Consider the following 22,856-nt stretch of genomic DNA (forward strand, 5'->3'; position numbering starts at 1 on the left):
GGTTTTGTAACATCAGGCATTGATCAGTCTAAAAAATACTGATTTACTGAGTTATGCAGATCTTCCAAATGTCAACACATTTCACTATACAAACATTTTAAAATCACATTTAGTAATATCACCAATCTGACCAGAACAGTCTTTAAATACTAGGAAGCTGTCAAGCTTACAGTGACAGAGACAAGTTTTCCAAATTCTAAATTTCATTTCAAAGCTTGAATTTTTTAATTGGCAACAAATACTGTCAACTGTTTTCCTTGAGGTCACACGTTCACTTCATCCAATTTCCAGAAAATGTAGGCCAAATATCCAAATTGTGATAACCATAGTTTGTGCGTAAGCTGTTCTTTCAAATAAAAATGGTGTTCCATGACAAAAGCAGCTAGTTTGGCTTACAACTCAACTGCACAAATGTTCTCCCTTTTTTTCTCTTCAGTATGCAGCAGAAAAGCATTATGCATAATTCACATTATGTCACAAAGAATATAAAAAGTATGTACTCAAGATTGACTTTAAAATTAACAATTTCTACACCTTCATCAAAGACATTGTGAAGTTGGCTTTTTTTTTTTTTTTCCTACTTCAAGTACACGGCAGTGAATAATACAATGACTACTAGCAGTTTGGTGCCTTGATTCATGCTAATGTTCCAACAATTTTACCCACCACTGCTTTTGTACCATCAGTGAAAATGTCAGCGCTGTGAAAAAGGCAAACAATGACTTTGGGTTATTACAAAAATAGTTTTGACTTCATGTGCCCCCTAACGAGGGAGCAAAGCAGGAAATTACAAGTCCTAGAACCAACACAGCTCCAGCTTCCACAGACATCTTCCATCCAAGTCTCATCCAAGCAAGCAATAAAAAGGGAGAATTTTTGTGCTTTCTCTCATAAATGGTACTGTAGTACTAAAACTCACACACACACATATTACTTTCAATCTATCATCGACTCCTAACCAGCTCTACCTTCTCATTATTTCCAGTTACCCCCACTTATTATAGCATGTTAAATTGACCCATGCCTCCCTCGCTCAAGTTTCTTTTCTGCCTCATATAGCACCCAGAAAGAGCCTTTTAAAATCAGATCATGTTACCTGGCTACTCAAAACCCTCAAATTGCTTCCTATGTTACGCAAAGTAAAAGCCAAAATCCTTAACAATGGTCTACAAAAGTTCTACGTGTATACACCCCGGTCTCAAAATCTCCCATCTCCTACCACTCTCTGCCTTGTTCCAGCCACACTGGTCTTCTTCCTATTCTTTGAACATGGTACCTTTGTGTTTGCAATTCTCTGCCTAAAACTCTTTTCTGCCATATTCTCTTTACCATATTTTTATTAGTTCGTTTACTATTTATCTTCCCCCATTAGAATGTAAGCTCCCTGACAGCAGGGACAACTTTGTTCATTTTGTTCACTGCTGTAACCCCAGCACCTAAAACACTGTTTATCACATATCGGGAGTTCAGTATATATCTGTTAAGTGAAGGAATGAATGAACAAAAAAAGGGGGAAAAAAACTATGAAGAACCATTAGAATAGTGTTAAAATCTGTTTTTACTCTCCAAAAAGCATTTTACCTCAGGACAATGCAGGTCTCCACATGATTCTCTATGAAAGCCAACCAATATCCAAGAGGATATGCAACACAGCCCAGGTGGCTTTATAGAAGTCAGCACAGTGCTGATTAAGAGAGGATAAATTAACACACCTGACAATATCTACAGCCAAGAATCCAAATGCACTGAACCCAGTTACACCAGTAGTAGATGAAAGATGACTGACAGGAGAGTCAAATAAACCTTTTAGCAAACTGATAGGCAGTATAAACTCAAGAATCAGATAAAACCTCAATTGAATGAAGTCCTAACTAAACCTCAAAAACTAGAATGTCCTCTGCTGAAAGGTACGTCACAGCAAAAGTAGAGCAAGATATTGATATTAATGATATTACTATGATATGAGCCTTCATCGTTAAAATATTTTCAAGTGTGGTCTCCCATTTAAAACTATAATGCCCCAAGAGATATATATTATTATATCGACTTATTTCAGCAGTTAACTAAATAGTATAATTACATAAAAACCAGTTTGTAGAGAAGCATGGTCTCAAACTCAGATCTGATTCCATATATAGAAAAAGCCTTCTAGTTTTACAGATGATCTTTGGGATATCAAGAAGACTAACAGGCTTAAGAACAGATGAAATGCAACCACACAGTTAAACCTCACATATCCTGATAACTAACACCATTCATAATCTTTAAACAGTTAGAAAAGAGACCTTTTCCCTTTTTCCTACCCTCATTTGACATGCTTCTGTCTTGCTCTAAAACTGATCTTCTACCTCTCCCCAGTGAAATAAATGGTATACAAACAGGAATATACTGTTTGTCTTTCCAGCCCCTATCCAATTTTTGAGAATCTACACTCATTTTCTATAACACAAAGCATCCTGACAATTACCTGTACTCTTCATTTAGATTTCTATGACTTATGAATGCCATTAACTTGGGACAGACATATTCAGTTCTCCAATAAGTCCTCCAGAATTCTCCTGCCTCATTGCTGATGCCCAGGACACAATATCATCAGTAATTGCTCATTTCTGCTTCCTTTTTTGCCAAAGTTTGAAGGTCAGACTTCCTACTTCTACTGTGGTTCAATGAAGGTAGCTCTCCAGAGGTAGCTCTGCAGATGTGTTCATATCACAATTTCAAGTAGCAGTTCACGTTCTATAGTGCTAATGATGATGGCATCAGGAAACAGTCATTGAACCCCAGGACCGTCCTATTCTGTTGGAGATGCACATGCAGGAAAAGGTGAAAGGAAGAAGGTTCATACAGTCATGAAGATCAACTGAATCAACCCCACAGACCAGTGGAGTGACAGATTTCACAGCCAAATCACCCTCATACCCAGTGACAGTGCATAAAACTTTAATGGATTATCTTGGGCCTCCAGAAACCACTTTTTTTCTAAGGGAAAATGACGTATGCCTTCCAAAAACAAAATTCAGAGAAGACTACAAAACACGAGGAGGACAGGTACAAAACTACTAGTGTTCTTTTAAAGATGTGCCTCCTGACTAAAATTGTTCACTTGAGACTTCAAGATTTTTTTTTCCATGCAAAGTTTACCTTCATAGTCGCCTTTTCTCAAACAGACATATTGTGCTTTATTCTCTTGTATCACCCATCATGAATGTTAATGCCAAAAATGAAGCAGAGAAAAGGATATCAAAAGAAAGATCAATTCATATAGAATAAGCCAAAATAAACATATTGTATGGGCACCAAAAAGATTTCCTATTGCCTCCATTCTCAAATGTACATTTTTAAATTTTCTGAATGTAAGATGTTTTGAAATCTCTGTCTGAAGAAATCTGTCAGCCACCAGACACAAGTTAGCCATTTCTTTATCACTTCACTGAGTTACCTGCATTGGCAGGAATATTCTCAAACTGACTTTTATCTTAAATTTGAAATCTCTAATCACTATGTAAAATAGCTTCAAGAAGATTACACTACAATTCAGTAAAAATGAAAATTAACTGTGTATAGAGAAGATGGCTTGTCACATGCCAGACGATGTAATTAAAGGCAGTAGAAACTGCCAAACCTCTCAGAATAGATCAGAAATTTTTCACATCTAGGAAAGGCTGCTTTGAGCAATTCATGTATCAAGGACTTTTGTCACTCTGGCCCCTAAAAGCTTCTGACTAATGTCCAAGATAAGGTGCTTAACTTAGAAAGATATTTGACTCAATTAAGGGAAAAAACAAAAGTACAAGTTTAACAAATAGGATGCAGTCAAAATCAAGAAAGTCTTCTATAAACTTCATAAGCATTCTCAATTCTAATGGGGAAGAAATAAAAATCATTAGCATCAACTATAAAAAAAAATAGTATGTTACCATGATGCTTTGTTTAACTACCAATGGCAAAAAAGGATTCAGAAAAATCTTCACACTCATTGTGAAAAAAAGCTTAAACTTTAATCCTATACTAAAAAAAAGGGGGGGTATATAGCTAAAGATATACTAATGATATAAGGTTTAAGTAATTTTTGTACACTTAATGTACCTTTTTCCCCACCCGAGAAGAGCTGTTATTAAATATACCATGTGTCAAAATCATTGGCATATTTGAACACAGTATATATATGATATTATGGCTGTTACTGTATTTAACTTATATTTCAAGAGATATGTTTGGATCCAAATACAATATTCCTCAATATAATTGATGGCTTAGAAAAAGCAATTCAAACGCAACTAACATTTTTCCATAAAAGAAAAGGCTCTATCCTTGCTCCTACTCAATTTGACAATAATTTGTAAATATACATACATACACACACACACCAAAAAAAGTTTTTCAATTCAGAGATCACTGCAAACTGAAAGAGCTAATGAATAGTGAGCTAAATAGTGACCAAATTAGGATTCAATAAGCTTTCCAGGTAGGTAGAATAAAGGATCAAGACTAACAAGATAAAAATTAATAAATGTAAAGTCCTGTTTTGAGGTTAAAAAAAAAAAAAAATAAGGGCTTCCCTGGTGGCGCAGTGGTTGAGAATCTGCCTGCCAATGCAGGCTACACGGGCTCGAGCCCTGGTCTGGGAAGATCCCACATGCCGCGGAGCAACTAGGCCCGTGAGCCACAACTACTGAGCCTGCGCGTCTGGAGTTTGTGCTCGGCAACAAGAGAGGCCGCAACAGTGAGAGGCCCGCGTACCGCGATGAAGAGTGGCCCCAGCTCGCTGCAACTAGACAAAGTCCTCGCACAGAAGCGAAGACCCAACACAGCCAAAAATAAATAAATAAACAAATAAAGCTTTCATTAAAAAAAAAAAAAAAAAAAAAGCACAAGAAAGGACAGAATGGAAAGACACTTACTTGAGAATAAACAGTATTAAAAAATCCACATACTCTTGTACTATATTATTTAATGTATGCTCTTTACTAATATACATTACTAAATGTGTATTGCTTAGAGCAATAAATATAGTCTCTTTGTCTTTGCTGATGAGGCTACTATAGCTTCAACACTAAGGCTGGTTCTGGGCACCATCCTCAAAGGAAAGAACTAACAAACCAGAGTTTCACTAAAAGAAGATGACTAAGATTTTCACTTACTTTTTTAATATACTTCTGTAGCATTTACTGTGTTTCAGGGACCATTCTTAGCACTTTATAAACCATGTCATATGAAGAATGGATACGGAAGTTAGGAATGTTTAACCTGAAGATAAGGAGAACATGATAGCTCTTGCTTGTCAAATACCGAAAGGGCTATCATGTGGACAAAGTAGCCTATATATCCGTGCCATTACATAAAAAGAAACATAACAACAGTGAGAGATTTGGGCTCTACAGAAAATCTCTGTGAGCTGTTCAGTGGCATTCTCTCTCTACAAGTACTAAATGAGAAATATATATTAAAGAACTTTGCCATAAATTGCCACATACACATTATTAAAATTGACTTCTCTGCAAAATAGTGCATCCTGATCAACAGAAATATTTACAAACAGGCTGATCATGTGCTTTGGAGTTTTTTTTTTAATATAAATTTTATTTATTTATTTATTATTATTATTATTATTTTTTTTGGCTGTGTTGGGTCTTTGTTTCTGTGCGAGGGCTTTCTCTAGTTTCTGCGAGCGGGAGCCACTCTTCATCGCAGTGCGCGGGCCTCTCACTATCGCGGCCTCTCTTGCTGCGGAGCACAGGCTCCAGATGCGCAAGCTCAGTAGTTGTGGCTCACGGGCCCAGTTGCTCCGCGGCACGTGGGATCTTCCCAGACCAGGGCTCGAACCTGTGTCCCCTGCACTGGCAGGCAGATTCTCAACCACTGCGCCACCAGGGAAGCCCTGCTTTGGGGTTCTTGCTGTTAGTTCAGTTCCCAGCTTTGGAACTTATTTACTAAGTATGCAACTTTGGCAAAGTTTCCTTGCCTCTCCAGGCTTCACTTTCCTCACCTTTAAAACAAGGATAAAGCTACCCTTTATAGCAGGGTTACTGTGAGAATTAAATGTAATAATGTATGTAAACACTTAGCATAGCGCTGATGTATTTAATAAACTGTATCTGTGATGATGATCATCATCATCATTACATTATGGAAGGAACATCTAGTGAATATAAAACTAACTATGTCATATGATGTGATATAATTGTATGGCTCTGCTATGCACCTGTATGAGTGTACGATTCTGCTATGTACTCATCATGCTATAACAATCCAAATATAACAAAGAGCTTGTTTTTGTTGGGTGACTCAAAACGCATTTATCTTTTGTAATTTGAAATGAAAAATAATCTAAAAAGACTAAAGTATCCAGGTTAGTAAAATTTCATGAGTAAAAGTAATATAGCAGAGAAATTATGCAGCTACAGGGGAAAAGAAGATTAAAGAAGTAGCACGTTAAATAGAAGCTACTCTTTCTTAGGAGTCTTCACTGCAGGAGATGAGAATGTAAATCGCAGGCAAAACAATTACACTTTCCACAGGTATGTGAACCATTGGTTACATTCATCAAAAATATCAACAATGTAACAGAATGTAAACTGGTACAGCCTTTAAGAACAGTACTGAGGTTCCTTAAAAAACTAAAGATAGAGTTACCATATGATCCATCAATCCCACTCCTGGGCATATATCTAGAAAAGATGAAAACTCTAATTCGAAAAGATACATGCACACCAATGTTCACAGCAGCACAATTTACAATAGCCAAGACATGGAAGTAATTTAATGTCCATGAATAGATGAATGGATAAAGAAGATGTGATATATATAGACAATGGAATAGTACTCAGCCATAAAAAAGAATGAAATAATTGCCATTTGCAGCAATATGGATCGACCTAGATTATCAGACTAAGTATATCAGAGAAAGACAAATATCTTATGATATCACTTATATGTGGAATCTAAAAAAATGATACAAATGAACTTATTTACAAAACAGAAATAGACTCACAGACATAAAAAACAAATTTATGATTACCAAAGGGGAAAGGGGGGGGTAATAAATTGGGAATTTGGGATTAACAGATACACACTACTATATATAAAATAGATAAACAACAAGGACCTACTGTATAGCACAGGGAACTATACTCAATATCTTGTAATAACCTATAATGGAAAATAATCTGAAAAAAATCTAAAATACATATATATAAAAAACTGAATCGCTTTGCTGTACACCTGAAACATTGTAAGTCAACTATACGTCAATAAAAATAAAATAAAATCAACAATGTAAGGGCAGCTAAGTACAATGCAAGCATTTAGTATATCAAGACGACTTAGAAAGAGAATTTCAGTGGGCTAAGGAAGAGTTCAAGGATATTCAGGATTCTAATTACTTTGAACAGAATTCGTACTTTAACAAACCAACTCGTAAATGCTAGATGACAGATATGCAAGCCCAATAATCCTGCAATTCAGTACCTTCCGTGATCAATCAAGAAAATCAGTTCTAACATACTATACTATCATACTTTGTCAGTCATAGTCACCTCTCTCTTCTTTCAAAGGGAATCAACTCTCAAAAACAAAGTTTTATCTGTTTTCAGGTACATTTCAACGTAATGGAACTCTATATTTTAAAGGCAATGGCCATAAGATAAACCATATATATATAGCTACTATGAAGACCAAATCTGAAAAATGTCCTAATAACTAAACAACCCGAAGCTACAACAGATCTCCCTCTAAAAACTGTTTCCCAAAGGGTTAGAATATAATTACCATCAATGAACAATATTATGTCATTGCAACAATAGTAAAGTAATTAAATAAATTAAATGTAGGAATGAAAAACTGGGTGCAGCTTTTAGGAACACTCTGGGGGATTTGATTTTTGATAAATGAGAGGTAGTAATTCTTACAATATTGTAAATTCAGAATACAAATGCAGTTGTTAGAGAATTATACAACCAACAGAAATCTTACTTTTTTTTTTTAATCTCAATTTTTGCCTTAATTGTACATAAGAAGCCTAGAGTCCAATGGAATTAAGGGAGGTTATTCCACAGGCAAGTATTTCATTAATGTGTTACACTATTTTGAGCAGAGTTGAGTGTGTTCTAACTGAATGTATACAATACTCACGTTCAGTTAAAAGCCGAGCTATTAACAATATTTGTCAACTACCCAGTTTAAAATGGCCTATCAAATGTTGAAAATATCAGTGTTGACAATAGTTTTCATTAATTTACTGTGGCTTAAATGTCAACTCAGTCACATTATGTTTTTAGAAGAAACAGAAAAAAATTCAGCTAATAAATTAAAGCAAAAAGTAGAAATACAGTCCTTGAATAACAAATGACACTATATGTTGTCATGTAGGATATGATGAGGTTACTATGAAAAATCATAGTACTATTTTTAGTCACAGATCATCAAGATAAAACATTACTATTAGCAATTATCTATCTAAAACAAGCAAAAAACTCTAAGCTCTACTTCAACAAAATCTTAGCCACTCAGAAGTCACTTTACATACTCTAGGTATCAAATACCAACAAATTTGTACTGTGGCTTTCAGAAATCAAAGCATTTGCAAAATGTAAACACTTTGTACCAAACTAAGCTTCCTAAAAGTAGAAGAAAAAAGAAAGAAAATAAACAAACAACCTGATGGCACGTAGAAATCACAACCAGTTGCAGTCAGGTTGGGATTTGTACCTGGGCAATGAAGGGAGGTGGGCAATTTATATGTTCAAAATTCAAGATCCCAAGGGGGTAGGGGGGTTGAAGAAGAAAAGATATAGTTCAATAAACAATGGATGATGACCAGGTTGGATGAGAGGCAATCTAAAATTTCTTATGGTCAAGAATCAACACACTGAAGCCCTGTCTCAAACATAAAACAGCTTCTAAGAGTTTGAAGTAGCCAAGGAAGGAACATTCCTTCGCACCCACAAGAACCAATCCCGAAACCACTGGCATGCTATTACAAGATTTACGGGCATTTGGCTTGAAATGGTGGGCAAAAGAGAGGAAAGAAGGGTCTGTTAGGATTTCAGAGGCCTGGGGAGGCACAACCTAGGCTCTGGGAAGGAGAGGTGGACAGGGGCGAGCACTCCTCACCGTGATTATCTTTCTGCCCGATACTGTGCGTGCGGATGAGAGAGGACAGTCTCCTCACATCCCCCTTGAAGACGCACTCGTGCACCGGGTAGTGTGCGGGGCAACTGCCTCCACCTGCGACGACAGCAACGGGGTTGGTGCCCGCTAAAAGAGCCGGGGACTGGGAGGTGGTAGTCACGGAGGAATTGTGCAGCGGCAGGGCCGGGGCGCCGGGGGCATTGGAGGAGGCCGGAGCTGTCTTCAGCTGTAGCCGGTGGTGATGGTTACTGAAGATCTTATGACAGGCTCTACCGCCCTTGCTGCTGCTGCCTGTGCCAATCCTGCCTCCGGTAAAGGTGCCGCCGAGGGCAGCCGCCGCTTCCTCATCCCCGGGCTCCAGCAGGTCCCCCTCTTCTTTGCTGGGCTTGTGGTCCCTCCGCAATGAGCGGATCTTCTCCCCGGTCATCGCCGCCAGGGGCAGAGAGGGGATCCAGGAGGTTCACCCCTGGCGACGAAGCTTGCGCTGCGGCGGCACAAGGCGATTAGAGCGGTGGCCAGGATACTCCAGCGCAGCATGAACTCCCAGGGCGCCCCCGAGCCCGGGACAAACGCATCTCCCGGAGGAAGAAGAGCCGGCTCTCGCCTAGGCACGAAGGGACGCGCGCTCGCTGGGGGGAGCTAGAGTTCAGGTGCCCACGACACCAGAATCCCCGTCCCCACCGCCGCAGCCGCCGCCACTGCCTCACACCGAAAAACAGAGCACGGCCATCTTCCCTTGGCTTCTCTCGCGAGAGCTCCCCTGGGAGGGAGGAGGGAGGAAACACCGCGATAAGTGAGCTGCCTGCTCCCTCCCTCGCAGGTTCTGTTCCCAGAGTTGCCGAATGTCGGCGCTTCCCAGGCAGCGGGTTCCCGCCGCAAGCTGGAGTCTTTGAACTAAGAGACCGGGATCCAGCGTCCTGGTGGCCGCGCTTCTTGTGGGCCGTCTGAAACCTTAGCCTGCGTTTGAGATATTCGATGCACGTTATAAACAATGACAAACCCTGCGACCTCTGGGCCTCCCTCAGGAGTGCTGACTGACGCCAAGACACACAGGATATGATGTCACTGAAATGCACAGGACACTCATTCAATAAACTTTCGCTAAGCACCTACTTCGTGCCGTACACTGTGCTAGTAGATTTATAAAACACCACTCCTGGCTCCAAGGTGCTCGTTAGAGGAGGAAAGATAGTCAAGCAATTGAGTACAAAATGTAGCTGCGAATGAAGTGGATGCGGAGTGCTGGGTTGCACGAATTATAAAAAGGGGGGGAGAGGCAAATTTTAGTGTTGGAGTGTCAGAAAAGCTACCACAGAAGTTTAGGGACTGACCCTGGAGAACAGGCTATTCAGCAGACTGGGAGAGGGGAGAACACTCAAATATTTGTCGGATGAATGGATTTCGGGCAGGCGTCAGAGTTAAAGCATGGGGAGTGGACCCTGAAGGATGGCAAACAATAATTGTGTAACCGGAATATCGCTGGACTAGTTCATGGCCAGCCTCGACCTAGCGTCAAATTCTGAAGAACACAAATCTGACCTTGACAAATAACTAAAGCTGTTGGGAACTGGAGGGCAGAGGAGTTAGCAACGTCAGAAAGATATTAACCTGTTTATCTCTCCTAAGTCCCATTTACTCTGACAGCTGCTTCTCTCAAAAGTCTTCTTTCTTAAACCAACTTTATCACTACCTCCATAACACCCCACCTCCACCACCCCTCCAAATAAAAACTCCTGTGGGAACTGTCCTCTCTTCATCCTTCCCTGCTACTCAGGTTTCACCTCCCATCATCTTTCAAATCTATTCAAATTAATGTCATTCTTCCCTTCTTCCTTTTCTTTCTTGTGTGTGTGTGTGTGTGTGTGTGTGTGTGTGTCTGGTCGGGGGGAGGCCGGGGGCTGGGGGTGGAGGGTGTTTTCCAATTCTGTTCAAGCATTGCATGGGCAATCTGCACCTCAAAGGATCCTCCTACTCAGAAAGCAAGAGGGACTGAACACCTATGTACAAAAACATTTTCTTCTTTCACAATAGCCTCTGAAACAGGTGGTAGGCTCAGCACTTTATATGCTATTTCCTTGTGATAAGTATTATTTTCAATCTTCATTTGACAGTTGGAAAAACTTCCCAGTGCATCAAAGGTGGAATGTAGCACAGTCAAGTCTAACTCCAGGGCTCGAGAGATAGGAAGGGGCCAGATCATGTAGGATTTTGTATGTCATCTCAAAAGTTTAGACATTATTCTACAAGAAATGGATAGCCTTTTAGGGATGTTAAACAGGAGAATAGTAAACACACACACACACACACACACAAAGCAAAAAAGAACAAAATCAAAACGGGAATAGCATGATGCGATTTGCCTTTTAGAAAAGTCACCCAGTCACTCATACCTTAGAAAAGTATGTATCCAGAATAGACTACAAGGGGGCTACTATAAAGACAAGGAAACTGAGAGATTCCTGCATAAATCAAATAAAAATGTGTGTAAAAATATGCATGTAAAAGTCTGGTAGAAATACGTCACAAAGGGGGAACAGTGGTTCTCTCTGGAAGATAGGATTGCTAAATCACATATTCCCTGCATTGCTTGAATTTCTTTTTACAAAGAGAAAGTATTCCTTTTTATTAATCAGAAAAAATAATAAATTAATTTTCAGAAGAAGTATGCGATTCAGGAGGTAAGAGATTATGAGAGTATAAACCAAGTTAATAAGAGTGAGGCTGGAGAAGGTTTAAGAGTTTAGAAAAAACTGAGTTCAGTTTTGGCATATTGAATTGAATGTTCGTGTTGCTCACCCATAAGGAGTTAGATGGCAAATATTTTGGTATTTGGAAATGAACCTTAGGAAACAGAAATCTGGGTTAAGATTCAGAAGTTATCATTACACAGTAATTGATGCCACAGAAGTCATTGAGTTCCCCAAGGAAGATTGTGTAGAGTGAGAAATTAAGGTCCAGTCTAGAACAAAACCTTGAAAACACCAATACACAAAGGATGTGTACAGAAAGAGTGGCCAGAATCCTATTAATATATTAAAAAAAAAAAAAAAACTTATACCAAATTGTCTACCATTATATCTGTGTTACCACTGGATTTAGAATTTAAAAGTACCTTATTAGTGGCTGCCACCCATGGACAGATGTGGAAACTCCTAAGGGTCCCCTCAGTAAAATCAAACACTGCAAACATCAAAAATAAAATTCAGCCCTTACTTTTAGGAGCTCCACAGTATAATAGGGAAAAATGATACAGAAATATAAGTTTATAGTACATTGTGGAAAATACAAGAATTGAAATTATATGAGATCCTGATATCCTACAGAAGAGGAGGTTATTAATTCCATCTGGAGGAAATGAAAGTTGGGTGATCAGAAAATCTTTCTGGAGGAGGTAATGTCCAGATTGGGTTTTAAAGACTGTATAGGAGTTGGCCAATTGGGCAAGGGGAAAAAGATATTATAGGTAAGAATAAAAATTGCAATAATAATAATAGTTATCATTTATTGAGAGCTTACCACGTGTTAGGCATTGTTCCAAGCAAGTTTCAATAACTATTTGATTTAATCCCCACAACAATTCTATGAGGTACTTTCTGTCCCTATTTTACAGATGAGGCAACTGAGGCACAGGAAGTGATCATCCAAATGATGAATAGAGATAAAAAGAATAATATGTATAAATATAGCATGATATTTGAGAATTATCAGAGCATGGTATGTGGCAGGAAAAGTGGTGGTAAATGAGACTAGAAAGGAAAGCTGGGACTTGATTACAGGAGCAACTGTATGAAACTTGGGCTATATATGCTAGGCAGTAGAGAGTTTGCAAAGGATTCCAAACACATTAAAGACAGAATCACATTTAATATTATAATGTACAACCAACCAATACCCCAAGGATATGAGATTTTGCCAATCTTTCCAGCTTAACCTCCTCACACAATGCCAGATTCATTCTTCACTCTACCCAAGGCAACCTGCTGACAGTCCCTTATCTGCTCTCATGCCACCATGCCTTTGTACGTGCTATTCCATACATCCTGAATTCATTTCTATTTCACTTACCTAGATACCTCATTCAATCTATCAAGAATTAGTTCAAATTTTATCTCTTCTTCACACAGGGTTTTTGTTGTTTTTTAACTTGGCATAGAATTCAGGAGTCCAGGAAATTACATTGAATGAAACCACTAAATAAAATTTAGCACATCCTTCTATTATGAATGTAGGCCACAAACCACAATAATATTAGAGGTACCTGTGCCTCTGCAACCAAAAGAAACCACAGATATTTTCATATCACATTACGGTTGCTGCAGATAACTCAAAATATCATTTACATTCAGCACTACCTCAAAATTATGTTAATAATTATGCCCACTGATAAATCTTGTTCTTCTATGAGTTAATAAAGAAGCACATATATTGCTATATCACAAATTTGTTTTTTCAAGTATTTTGATAGCTATTTCAATACTCTAAATTTCCTTCGTAATCCAAAGTATTTTACACACTTAAAAACATTGTTCTGAAAATGGGTCCCTAGACTTCACCATACTGCCAAAGAGGTCCATGGCACAAAAACAGAAGTTAGTAACCCCTTCTTAGGAGTCTCTAATGACACCTGCCCTTCCCTCTCCTTGTCTCCTCTCCAACACCCCACCATTCTGAATATGTGTCCCTTCTTTGCCTTCTTCTGATTTCCCTTTCTTTCCCAAATCTTTCTGATTTGCCTTTTCTGATTTTAACTTTTTCATGCCTCTTTGATATTCTTGTCCACCTCTTCAACTAGTTCTTTGAGATTTCTCAGTACTGAAACTATGTTTATCCCTGTTGTATGCACAGTGCCTTACAGAGAGTGAAACAGTGAATGTTTAATATTAATAATAAACAGTTGTTGAATCGATCACCCATAACACAAACCCCAAAGTATCTAAAATGTACCAAGAGAACTGTAAACTAAGTGATGAGATGTTAAGTAAACTTACTAAATAATCCCAATCTGACTATACTTTAGCTGACTACTAGTTTCTTGGATTCTTATGTGAGGCCCAAGAGTAAATATATATCACTTTGGATTTTTTTTTAACAAATAACAATAAATTCAATTGAAACGGTCTTAAATTAAAGGGATTTATTGACTTACATACAGAACGGTACAGAGATACGTCTTCAAGAGGGGCCCCTCCAAACCGCATGTCAGTTTCTCTGTAACTCAGGGCACCTTCTCCCCGTTCCGAGCATTCTCCGAAGGCCAGCTTCTCTCAAGGACACAAGATGGCTGCCAGCGGGAACAGGGGCCTCGAGATTCCTCCTTCAGGTCCAGAAGGAGGGCCCAAGACCCCACAAGTCTGCTGCTCCACATTCATAAGATGATCCTGTCCAATCTCCAGGTCTGGGAGAGTGTTGATTGGCTCAGGCCTGGGCTACCTGAACCAATCCCTGTGGCAGAAGAGATTACCCTTATCAGGTTTGCCCAATCACAACTCATCTCTAAGCGGGGTGGCGGCGGGTGGGGGGGGGGGGGTTGGTCAGGGGGGTGCGGCCAAGCACTCCAAACTGCAAAACTATTTCATAATGAGAATGAGGTGGGAAAGACGACGGGGATACAAACGCAAGAGCAGCCATGAAAAGTACTACATCCAATGACTTAAAGTGGGATTTTCCTTGTGGGGGGTGGTGGGGGAAGAACTGGCCTGTTATCACAGTGTCAAGACTAAATATGATGAAATATGTTGGCTATCAATTATATCAATAAGTAATGAGTAAATAACTTCACCATCAAACAACATATTTACGTTTTATTCAAATGTTACAGAGATAGAATTCAATCCAACAGCTCAACTATATAACTCAACTTTTCAGTATACTATATTTACTCTGGTCTTACAGACTAGCACTTCTTAATTTCCCTCTTGGTATGGCTAAGAATCCAAATAATGATCAATTTGCCTTGAATAGCAGGAAGAAGTCCTTTCTGATAAGTGGAGTCCCAACTTTTTCTAATGAAAATTTTGTTAAATGCCTTACTGTTCACTATCACCCAACAATAACTGGAGGATTAAGCATGGTTCTAAGAATGAATATTTCTGAATTTTAGGGGACATGTATGTACCTGTATTAGCTTTAGACAAACACCTAATCCCCATCCTGGTGTCTTTATTTAATAAAAGCAGTAGTATCACAGTATGAAATATGGAATGTACTGTATAAAATAATAAAATCCCACTGTTATAATTTATAAATGCTTCAACAGACCTACAGTTAAGATTGGTAGTTATGGACTTCCCTGGTGACGCAGAGGTTAAGAATCCGCCTGCCAATGCAGGGGACATGGGTTCAATCCCTGGTCTGGGAAGATCCCACATGCCGTGGAGCAACTAAGCCCATGTGCCACAACTGCTGAGCCCGCATGCCACAACTACTGAAGCCCACGTGCCCTAGAGCCCACGCACTGCAACTACTGAGCCCGCGTGCTGCAGCTACTAAAGCCAGCAGGCCTAGAGCCCTTGCTCCGCAACAAGAGAAGCCACCGCAATGAGAAGACCGCACACCGCAACAAAAATAGCCCCCGCTCTCACAGCTAGAGAAAGCCTGCGTACAGCAACAAAGACCCAACGCAGCCAAATTAATTAATTAATTAATTAATTAATTAATTAATAGAAGATTGGTAGTTACTAATCTTATGCTATCCTCTTTACGTTGTATACCAATATGTTTCTAATGTAAACATTAGAGCAAGTTTAGTCTACATCTTTTATTCTCCTTCTCTCAAGGTTTGTATTTCATACTTTCACAATAATCTAGAATATGATTTCCTACACTCCACATCTGTTGAGCTAGGCCTAGGAGAATTTTGCTTGGATAGATGATATAGCTGCCTAGCTAATGAGGTACTGTCTTCATCAGCCCTGACAACACTCCAAACAGTGCACTGACAAATGAGAATAACAAACTTTGTAAATCAATACCTTCACACGTTTTACATCCATCTCCTTAGGTCTCGGTATTTTAATTCCCTCCAAATTTGCCTACTCCTTTTCTCAGAAGGTATGCTGAGCACTTTTAATTCCTTTTACTATTTATGATCAGTGATTATTAGTGATTTAGTCAGATTTCTCTTAAGTAATCAGAAAAAATAAGAGAGGCAGGGGTTGCCAAGGAAACCAGAGCCAATAGCTGTGGAAGTTCCCGAAGGAAGCAATATCTCTGAGAAAGATAAAACACACAGACGTTTTTTTTTTTTTTTTTGGTGGGGGAGGAAATATGCCAAGACCTTAATGAGAGGACAAGTCAATATGAAATGAAAAGGAAAAGATAAATTGCAACATATGTAAACGAGATTGTTTTTAGATCACCAACAGAGGCTTGGAGCAAGAGATACAAAGATATGAATAGGAATTTTAGTAAAAGAAGAGGTTAAGACACGATAGGTATATATGTAAGAAATTAAATGGGGCAGATGGATCAGGGTGAGTGTGCTAGTGTCCATGGCTTCCTAGTTCTGCTTAATTGCCCCAAGATACATCCAATTACATGCTATATTGATTAGCCTAAATATTCCTCAAGAGAACATCTAATTCAACATGTCCAATATAGAACTTATCTCTGTCAGCAATCCCACTAGCCAGACCTGTACATCACTTTTAATTATTCTCAACTACTCCCTCTCCTTTACTCACACAGTCAACCAGTCACTAAATCTTGACTTTTCTATCTCCCATATAGCTCTAAAATTGAACTATTTCTCTCAATTTTACACTGGCCAACTTGGGTTCAGGCCACTGGCACTTGAAACTGTCCACAGACTCTTTTGTCTCTGGCTCCCAGTTCCCACTCCTGCATGCACACATACACAGAACCCCACATCCTCTCACCACTTGGATTGCCAGATTTATCGAAAAAAATTACAAGACACCCAGTTAAATTTGGACTTCAGATAAAAAAACAAATAATTTTTTAGTATAAGTATGTCCCAAATATTGCATGGGACAATATTGCAAGTATTACAAATATTCATTCAATATTTGGGACATAATTATACTAAAAAATTATTTTTTTAATCTGAAATTCAAACTTAACTGGTCAACTTGTATTTTATCTGGCAACCTTACTAACCTCTCACCCATTTGTTTGTGTTACTTAGAGTTACATATGTAGTTAAAGTACAAAACCAAATGTACAGGAATAGTAACACCAAATTCAAGAGAGTGGTTTCTATGGAATTTGAACGGGGAAATGTCATCAGTTAGGGATAGAGAAGGAAATTCCAATGTATATGTGCTTGTATTAAGTATGTTTTTTTAAATTTAATTTAATTAATTTATTTTTGAAATTTATTTATTTTATTTATTTATTTTTGGCTGCGTTGTGTCTTCGTTGCTGCGCGAGGGCTTTCTCTGCTTGCGGTGAGCAGGGGCCACTCTTCGTTGCAGTTCTCAGGCTTCTCATTGCGGTGGCTTCTCTAGGTGCATGGGCTCAGTAGTTGCGGCTTGCGGGCTCTAGAGCACAGGCTCAGTAGTTGTGGCACACGGGCTTAGTTGCTCCGCGGCACGTGGGATCTTCCCGGACCAGGGCTCGAGCCCAAGTCCCCTGCACTGGCAGGCAGATTCTTAACCACTGCACCACGAGGGAAGCCCTATAAGTATGTTTTTTAAAATTTTTGCTTTTTGGAGTTTTCTCTAAGGGGATTTATGTTTCATTTCTTAAGCTTAGTGGCGCAAATAGATTTTTTAAAAATTCCTATGCTTTTTTGTGTGTCTCAAATATTTATAATAACTATTTTTAAAAGCTTAACAGCCCTCTAGATAAAGTCCAAAGAACAGAACATGGATTACAAACACCTTCACGGGTTCACTGATCCTGTTTACCTCTCTAATTGTACCATGTCCAGCTTGTACACAAGTCTGGTCACGCTGAACAATTTTCCTCAAAAGATGTCCAAGCCTTTGTCCACACTATTTCCTCTCTCAAGAACTCAGCCCCACCCTCCTCCTCTTGCCATTAAGTCTCAAATTAATTGTCAGTATCTTCAGGAAAACTTCTCTGGCACCTTATCCATGTCTGGGTTAGGTCCTTCTATGGACTTCCAGAGCACTGAGTACTTTCACCATTACTTACCATCTATTTGCACAATAGTGTAACAGCTGACTTACTTCTCTGTATCTGTATACCATTAGAACATAAACTCTAAAAGTATAGGCTATGTTGTATTTACGCTAATATCCATAGCCCCTGCTCCATTAATGAGCCCTCAATAAATATTTGTGGTAGGAATTAATTAATTAATGATGGGCTGGTTTATTGAACATTCTTAAGGCATGCTATCATTTTACTTTTAATATGAATCCTGATTTATAATCAGTATTTAGATGGAATCATAAAATCTTACCACTTCGTAGTGTGAAGATTGAAATCATTACCTGGAATAAAGTTCTCTTCTGTCATTCATATTGCAAAGTTTGGTTTCAATATCATTTGTCACCTAAACTAGGTCTTCTTTTGCTGTTTAGGATTAGCACATCCTAAGCACTCATCAACTTCTACAAACGACACTTAGGCATAGGTGATGTTTCTGAAAATTGCTTTTTATATTACTGCATTCAAATTTGATGAATATAGTAGGTATTATTCTATTATACAGCAGGCATTAGGTTTCGATACTCACCACTTGCATTTATTGACTCTAATACAAATTTTGTTGTTACCTATGTTTTCTGCTCAGTCTGCCTTTTTCCTTCATTTCCTTTAAAGTCCATGTGTTAACTAAAATTGTGATTTACTAACAACTCCTAACCCCATATGTAAAAAATCAATACATCATTATCTTAATGAAATAATACAACTTTCCTTTACTATACAGATTTGCCTTCTTGAGTTTTCTCTCTCCTGTTATCTGTTTTCTTGATACCACTATACATTTTACCAGCACTCTTCCTTCAATTCTGATTTTAAGATCCTTCATAGAGTCCTTCATTTCCCCATTCTCATTAATAGAAAAATAAAGGTGGATATTGGGAAAGTGTTGAGGCTGGAGCAGTTGGCACAGGGAAAAACAGTATGTGAGACAGGTATCAAGAGGATGCCCTCTTTACTCCAAATGCACTCTCTTTATTTATTTCCACTTCTCAAACTTTATAATTTCAGCTCTCAGTTAAGTCTTATCCTCACATTCTACTTTTGCAATTTCTAAAATAATATCATCTGGATCATTTTGAGGCAATATCAAGAGAAGAAAAATAAGTCAAGCGATCATATAATTATTGAGGACCCCCTATTGCTAAAATCTAACCTACCATGGTTCCCTGACTGTTATGAACATTTGGCCCAGGGAATGCAAAGAGCTACCATGTGGAGAATGTTGGCTGACAGTCAAGAGCCTTCTATAGTGGAACTTGCTGCGATGGATTCACCATAGTCCATGAGCTGGTCCCCAGTATGACAAGTGAAGAAATCTAACTTTGTCAGCTTCTTGAGAGTGAGTCTATTTTCCAGGGATGAACTTAACACAGCCAAGGATAAAAGACTGATATATGTGAATTCCAGTCTAAAATTAATGATCAAGTGGACTAGAATTACTCATCAGCACATCCCCCTTTAGACAAACTGCATACAAAGCCAAAGTAGCAGAATGCTGCTTGGTGAGCATGGAATCAGAATAAGACGAGCCAGTTATTTGATTCTAATGTTTAATGGCATTGTGTCTTGTGAGCCTGATGTGCCCTGCTCCACAGGAGTGAAATTTCTGTCTGTGAGGCAGATGGAGATTTACAAGACCTGAGGAGCACCAGCCCACGCCTCACCAGCACACCATGCTTGGATGGCCAGTGCCTCTGTGATTCCTTTTTCTTTGAATTCCTGGATGACTAACACCCCTATCCCCTTATCTCATATACATCTACTTGTCACTTTTTTCTTTAGATATATTAAAACATTCTGTGTGGTCATTGTCAGGAAGCCAGGAAGCCATTATGTTTTTTTAGATGACTCTGTACATCTCTACTCAAATTCACTATGTGATCACTTCAAATTTTTACTTTCAGATGACTCTGCTTACTTGTAACCATTATTTTTCTTCTGCGGGGAGGGTCCTCACTGTGGTGTCTATATACAGTTAACACATAAAATAAAAGCAAAATATTTTTAATGTTTCATCTCAGGAAGTAAGGATTAGGAATATTACTAATGGATGTGATCTACCAATCGAAATATTTGTTAGACTTTTTAAACTACCCTCTGCATGTGTGTGCATACACACACAATATAGGACAATTATTCTTAGTTCTTAAAGTTTTTCTAATTTGTTTGGTTTTTTTTTTAAACTTTGGGTTTATTTATTTATTTATGTCTGTGTTGGGTCTTCGTTTCTGTGCGAGGGCTTTCTCTAGTTGCAGCAAGCGGGGGCCACCCTTCATCACGGTGCGCGGGCCTCTCATTATCGCGGCCTCTCTTGTTGCGGAGCACAGGCTCCAGACGCGCAGGCTCAGTAGTTGTGGCTCACGGGCCTAGTTGCTTCACGACATGTGGGATCTTCCCAGACCAGGGCTCGAACCCGTGTCCCCTGCATTGGCAGGCAGATTCTCAACCACTGCACCACCAGGGAAGCTCTCTAATTTGTTTTTAAATAACCATAGATAAATTTTAAAAGGAGGAGGAACTGGAGGTGGAGGAGGAAGACAGGGAAGAAGAAGAAGAGGAAGGGAAGTGGAAGGAGAAATAGAAACTCATCCAGATTAATTTTAAACAAGACATTATAACATATGTACAGCTTCATTTTGATCAGTCAGTCTCTAATTTTTAAACACCATCTAATTTTTAAAACACCATCTTTTCCAAATGCTCTTTCATACTCCAGGCATTTACTATTACTCTCTGTTCCTGAATTTTCAACGAGGCCTAGATATATGCTCTTGTTTCCTTCGATGCTCTATTGTTCATTGAACATATATTATTTCCTTTTGAATGCAATTTCAATTTGCTCAATGCTATGGCTATTTAACATTTGTGTTCTTTTGCTACACCTATATTTTTAAAATTTATTTATTTATTTTTGGCTATGTTGGGTCTTCGTTGCTGTGCGTGAGCTTTCTCTAGTTGTGGCAAGCAGGGGCTACTCTTTGTTGAGGTGCGCAGGCTTCTCATTGCGGTGGCTTCTCTTGTTGTGGAGCACGGGCTCTAGGCGCATGGGCTTCAGTAGTTGTGGCACGTGGGTTCAGTAGTTGTGGCTCACGGGCTCTAGAGCACAGGCACAGTAGTTGTGGCACATGTGGCATGTGGGATCTTCCTGGACCAGGGCTTGAACCCGTGTCCCCTGCATTGGCAGGTGGATTCTTAACCACTGCGCCACCAGGGAAGCCCTACACCTATTTTTTTAATTGTCTAATTTATGTTACTTCAGCAACTCCTTATTTTCCAAGATTCTTTCTTCAAGCATTTTATCCAGCACATATGTTCTCTGAGTGACCATTTTGTAATTAAAACCTTTTGATTGGGTATGTTTCATTTATACAATTACTATAATATTTTTATTGGTATCATAACACATTGGCTTATTAGTAATTAAGGCATTTTGCATACACAGTATACAAGTGTGGACAAAAAAATTTTAATATTGTCTATTTGCTATGATGTTTTAAACTGTCACAGTCTTTTCAATATAACAGCTGCACACATTTATCAAATAAAACACAATAAAAAATTAATGATGATTGGTCTTTGTGGTTCCTAGTAATAAATCTGTCTTTTTAAAAAATCATAGCATAAATTATATTCTTATGCAATACGCAGGATTGCATGAAGACCTAGTAGTTCTTAAACAATATTACCAAATAACCATATAAATTCCAAATGCAGCAAAGCCACCACAAAATTAAGAGGAAGATGCAGAGATTTCCCATTTACCTCCTGCCCTATACATGTACAGCATTATCAAAATCCCTCACCAGGGGGGTGCATTTGTTATGATTAGTGAACTTGCATTGACACATCATACTCACTCGAAGCCCATGTTTTACATTATGATTCACTCTTTTTTTTTTTTAAGTTTTTTTTTTTAAACCCTCAAGATGATTACCAGTCAAATAAGATTTGAGTAAGTACAGCTGCTTTTACCATTTTATTTTATTTTGAATTTTATTTTACTTTATTTTTTATACAGCAGGTTCTTATTAGTTATCTATTTTATACATATTAGTGTATATATGTCAATCTCAATCTCCCAGTTCATCCCACCACCACCCCACACCTCCCTTACCCTCCCTACCACTGCTTTCCCCAGGATTCACTCTTGGTGTTGTACATTCTACGGGTTTGGACAAATGCATGGCATCACTATAGTACCATACAGACTATTCTCACTGCTCTAAAACTCCTCTGTGCTTCACTTCAATTGCAAGACTCTTTTTACTCACCCAAATACAAATTTTCATTAAAAACTTGGAGTAACAAACTTTATTCCTTACATACATTTTTTTTTAAATTTTTTTATTTATTATTTATTTATTATTTTTATTTTTGGCTGTGTTGGGTCTTCGTTTCTGTGTGAACTGTGTGAGGGCTTTCTCCAGTTGCGGCGAGTGGGGGCCACTCTTCATCGCGGTGCGCGGGCCTCTCACTATCGCGGCCTCTCTTGTTGCGGAGCAGAGGCTCCAGACGCTCCGGCTCAGTAGTTGTGGCTCACGGGCCCAGTTGCTCCGCGGCATGTGGGATCTTCCCAGACCAGGGCTCGA

At 38.7% G+C, this 22,856-nt stretch overlaps 1 protein-coding gene across 1 annotated transcript in view; it reads right to left on the reverse strand.

Annotated features, from left to right (window-relative positions):
- Window positions 1-9,859, reverse strand: part of ANKRD13C (ankyrin repeat domain 13C) — an 81,230-nt gene extending 71,371 nt beyond the window's left edge. The window contains exon 1 of the mRNA XM_068540103.1: window positions 9,112-9,859. Coding sequence (XP_068396204.1) covers window positions 9,112-9,556 — 445 coding nt within the window. The 5' untranslated portion in view covers window positions 9,557-9,859. The remainder of the gene's footprint in view (window positions 1-9,111) is intronic.
- Between the last annotated feature and the right edge of the window lie 12,997 nt (window positions 9,860-22,856).

Source organism: Eschrichtius robustus, chromosome 3 (genome assembly GCF_028021215.1).
Source record: "Eschrichtius robustus isolate mEscRob2 chromosome 3, mEscRob2.pri, whole genome shotgun sequence".
NCBI lineage: Eukaryota > Metazoa > Chordata > Mammalia > Artiodactyla > Eschrichtiidae > Eschrichtius > Eschrichtius robustus.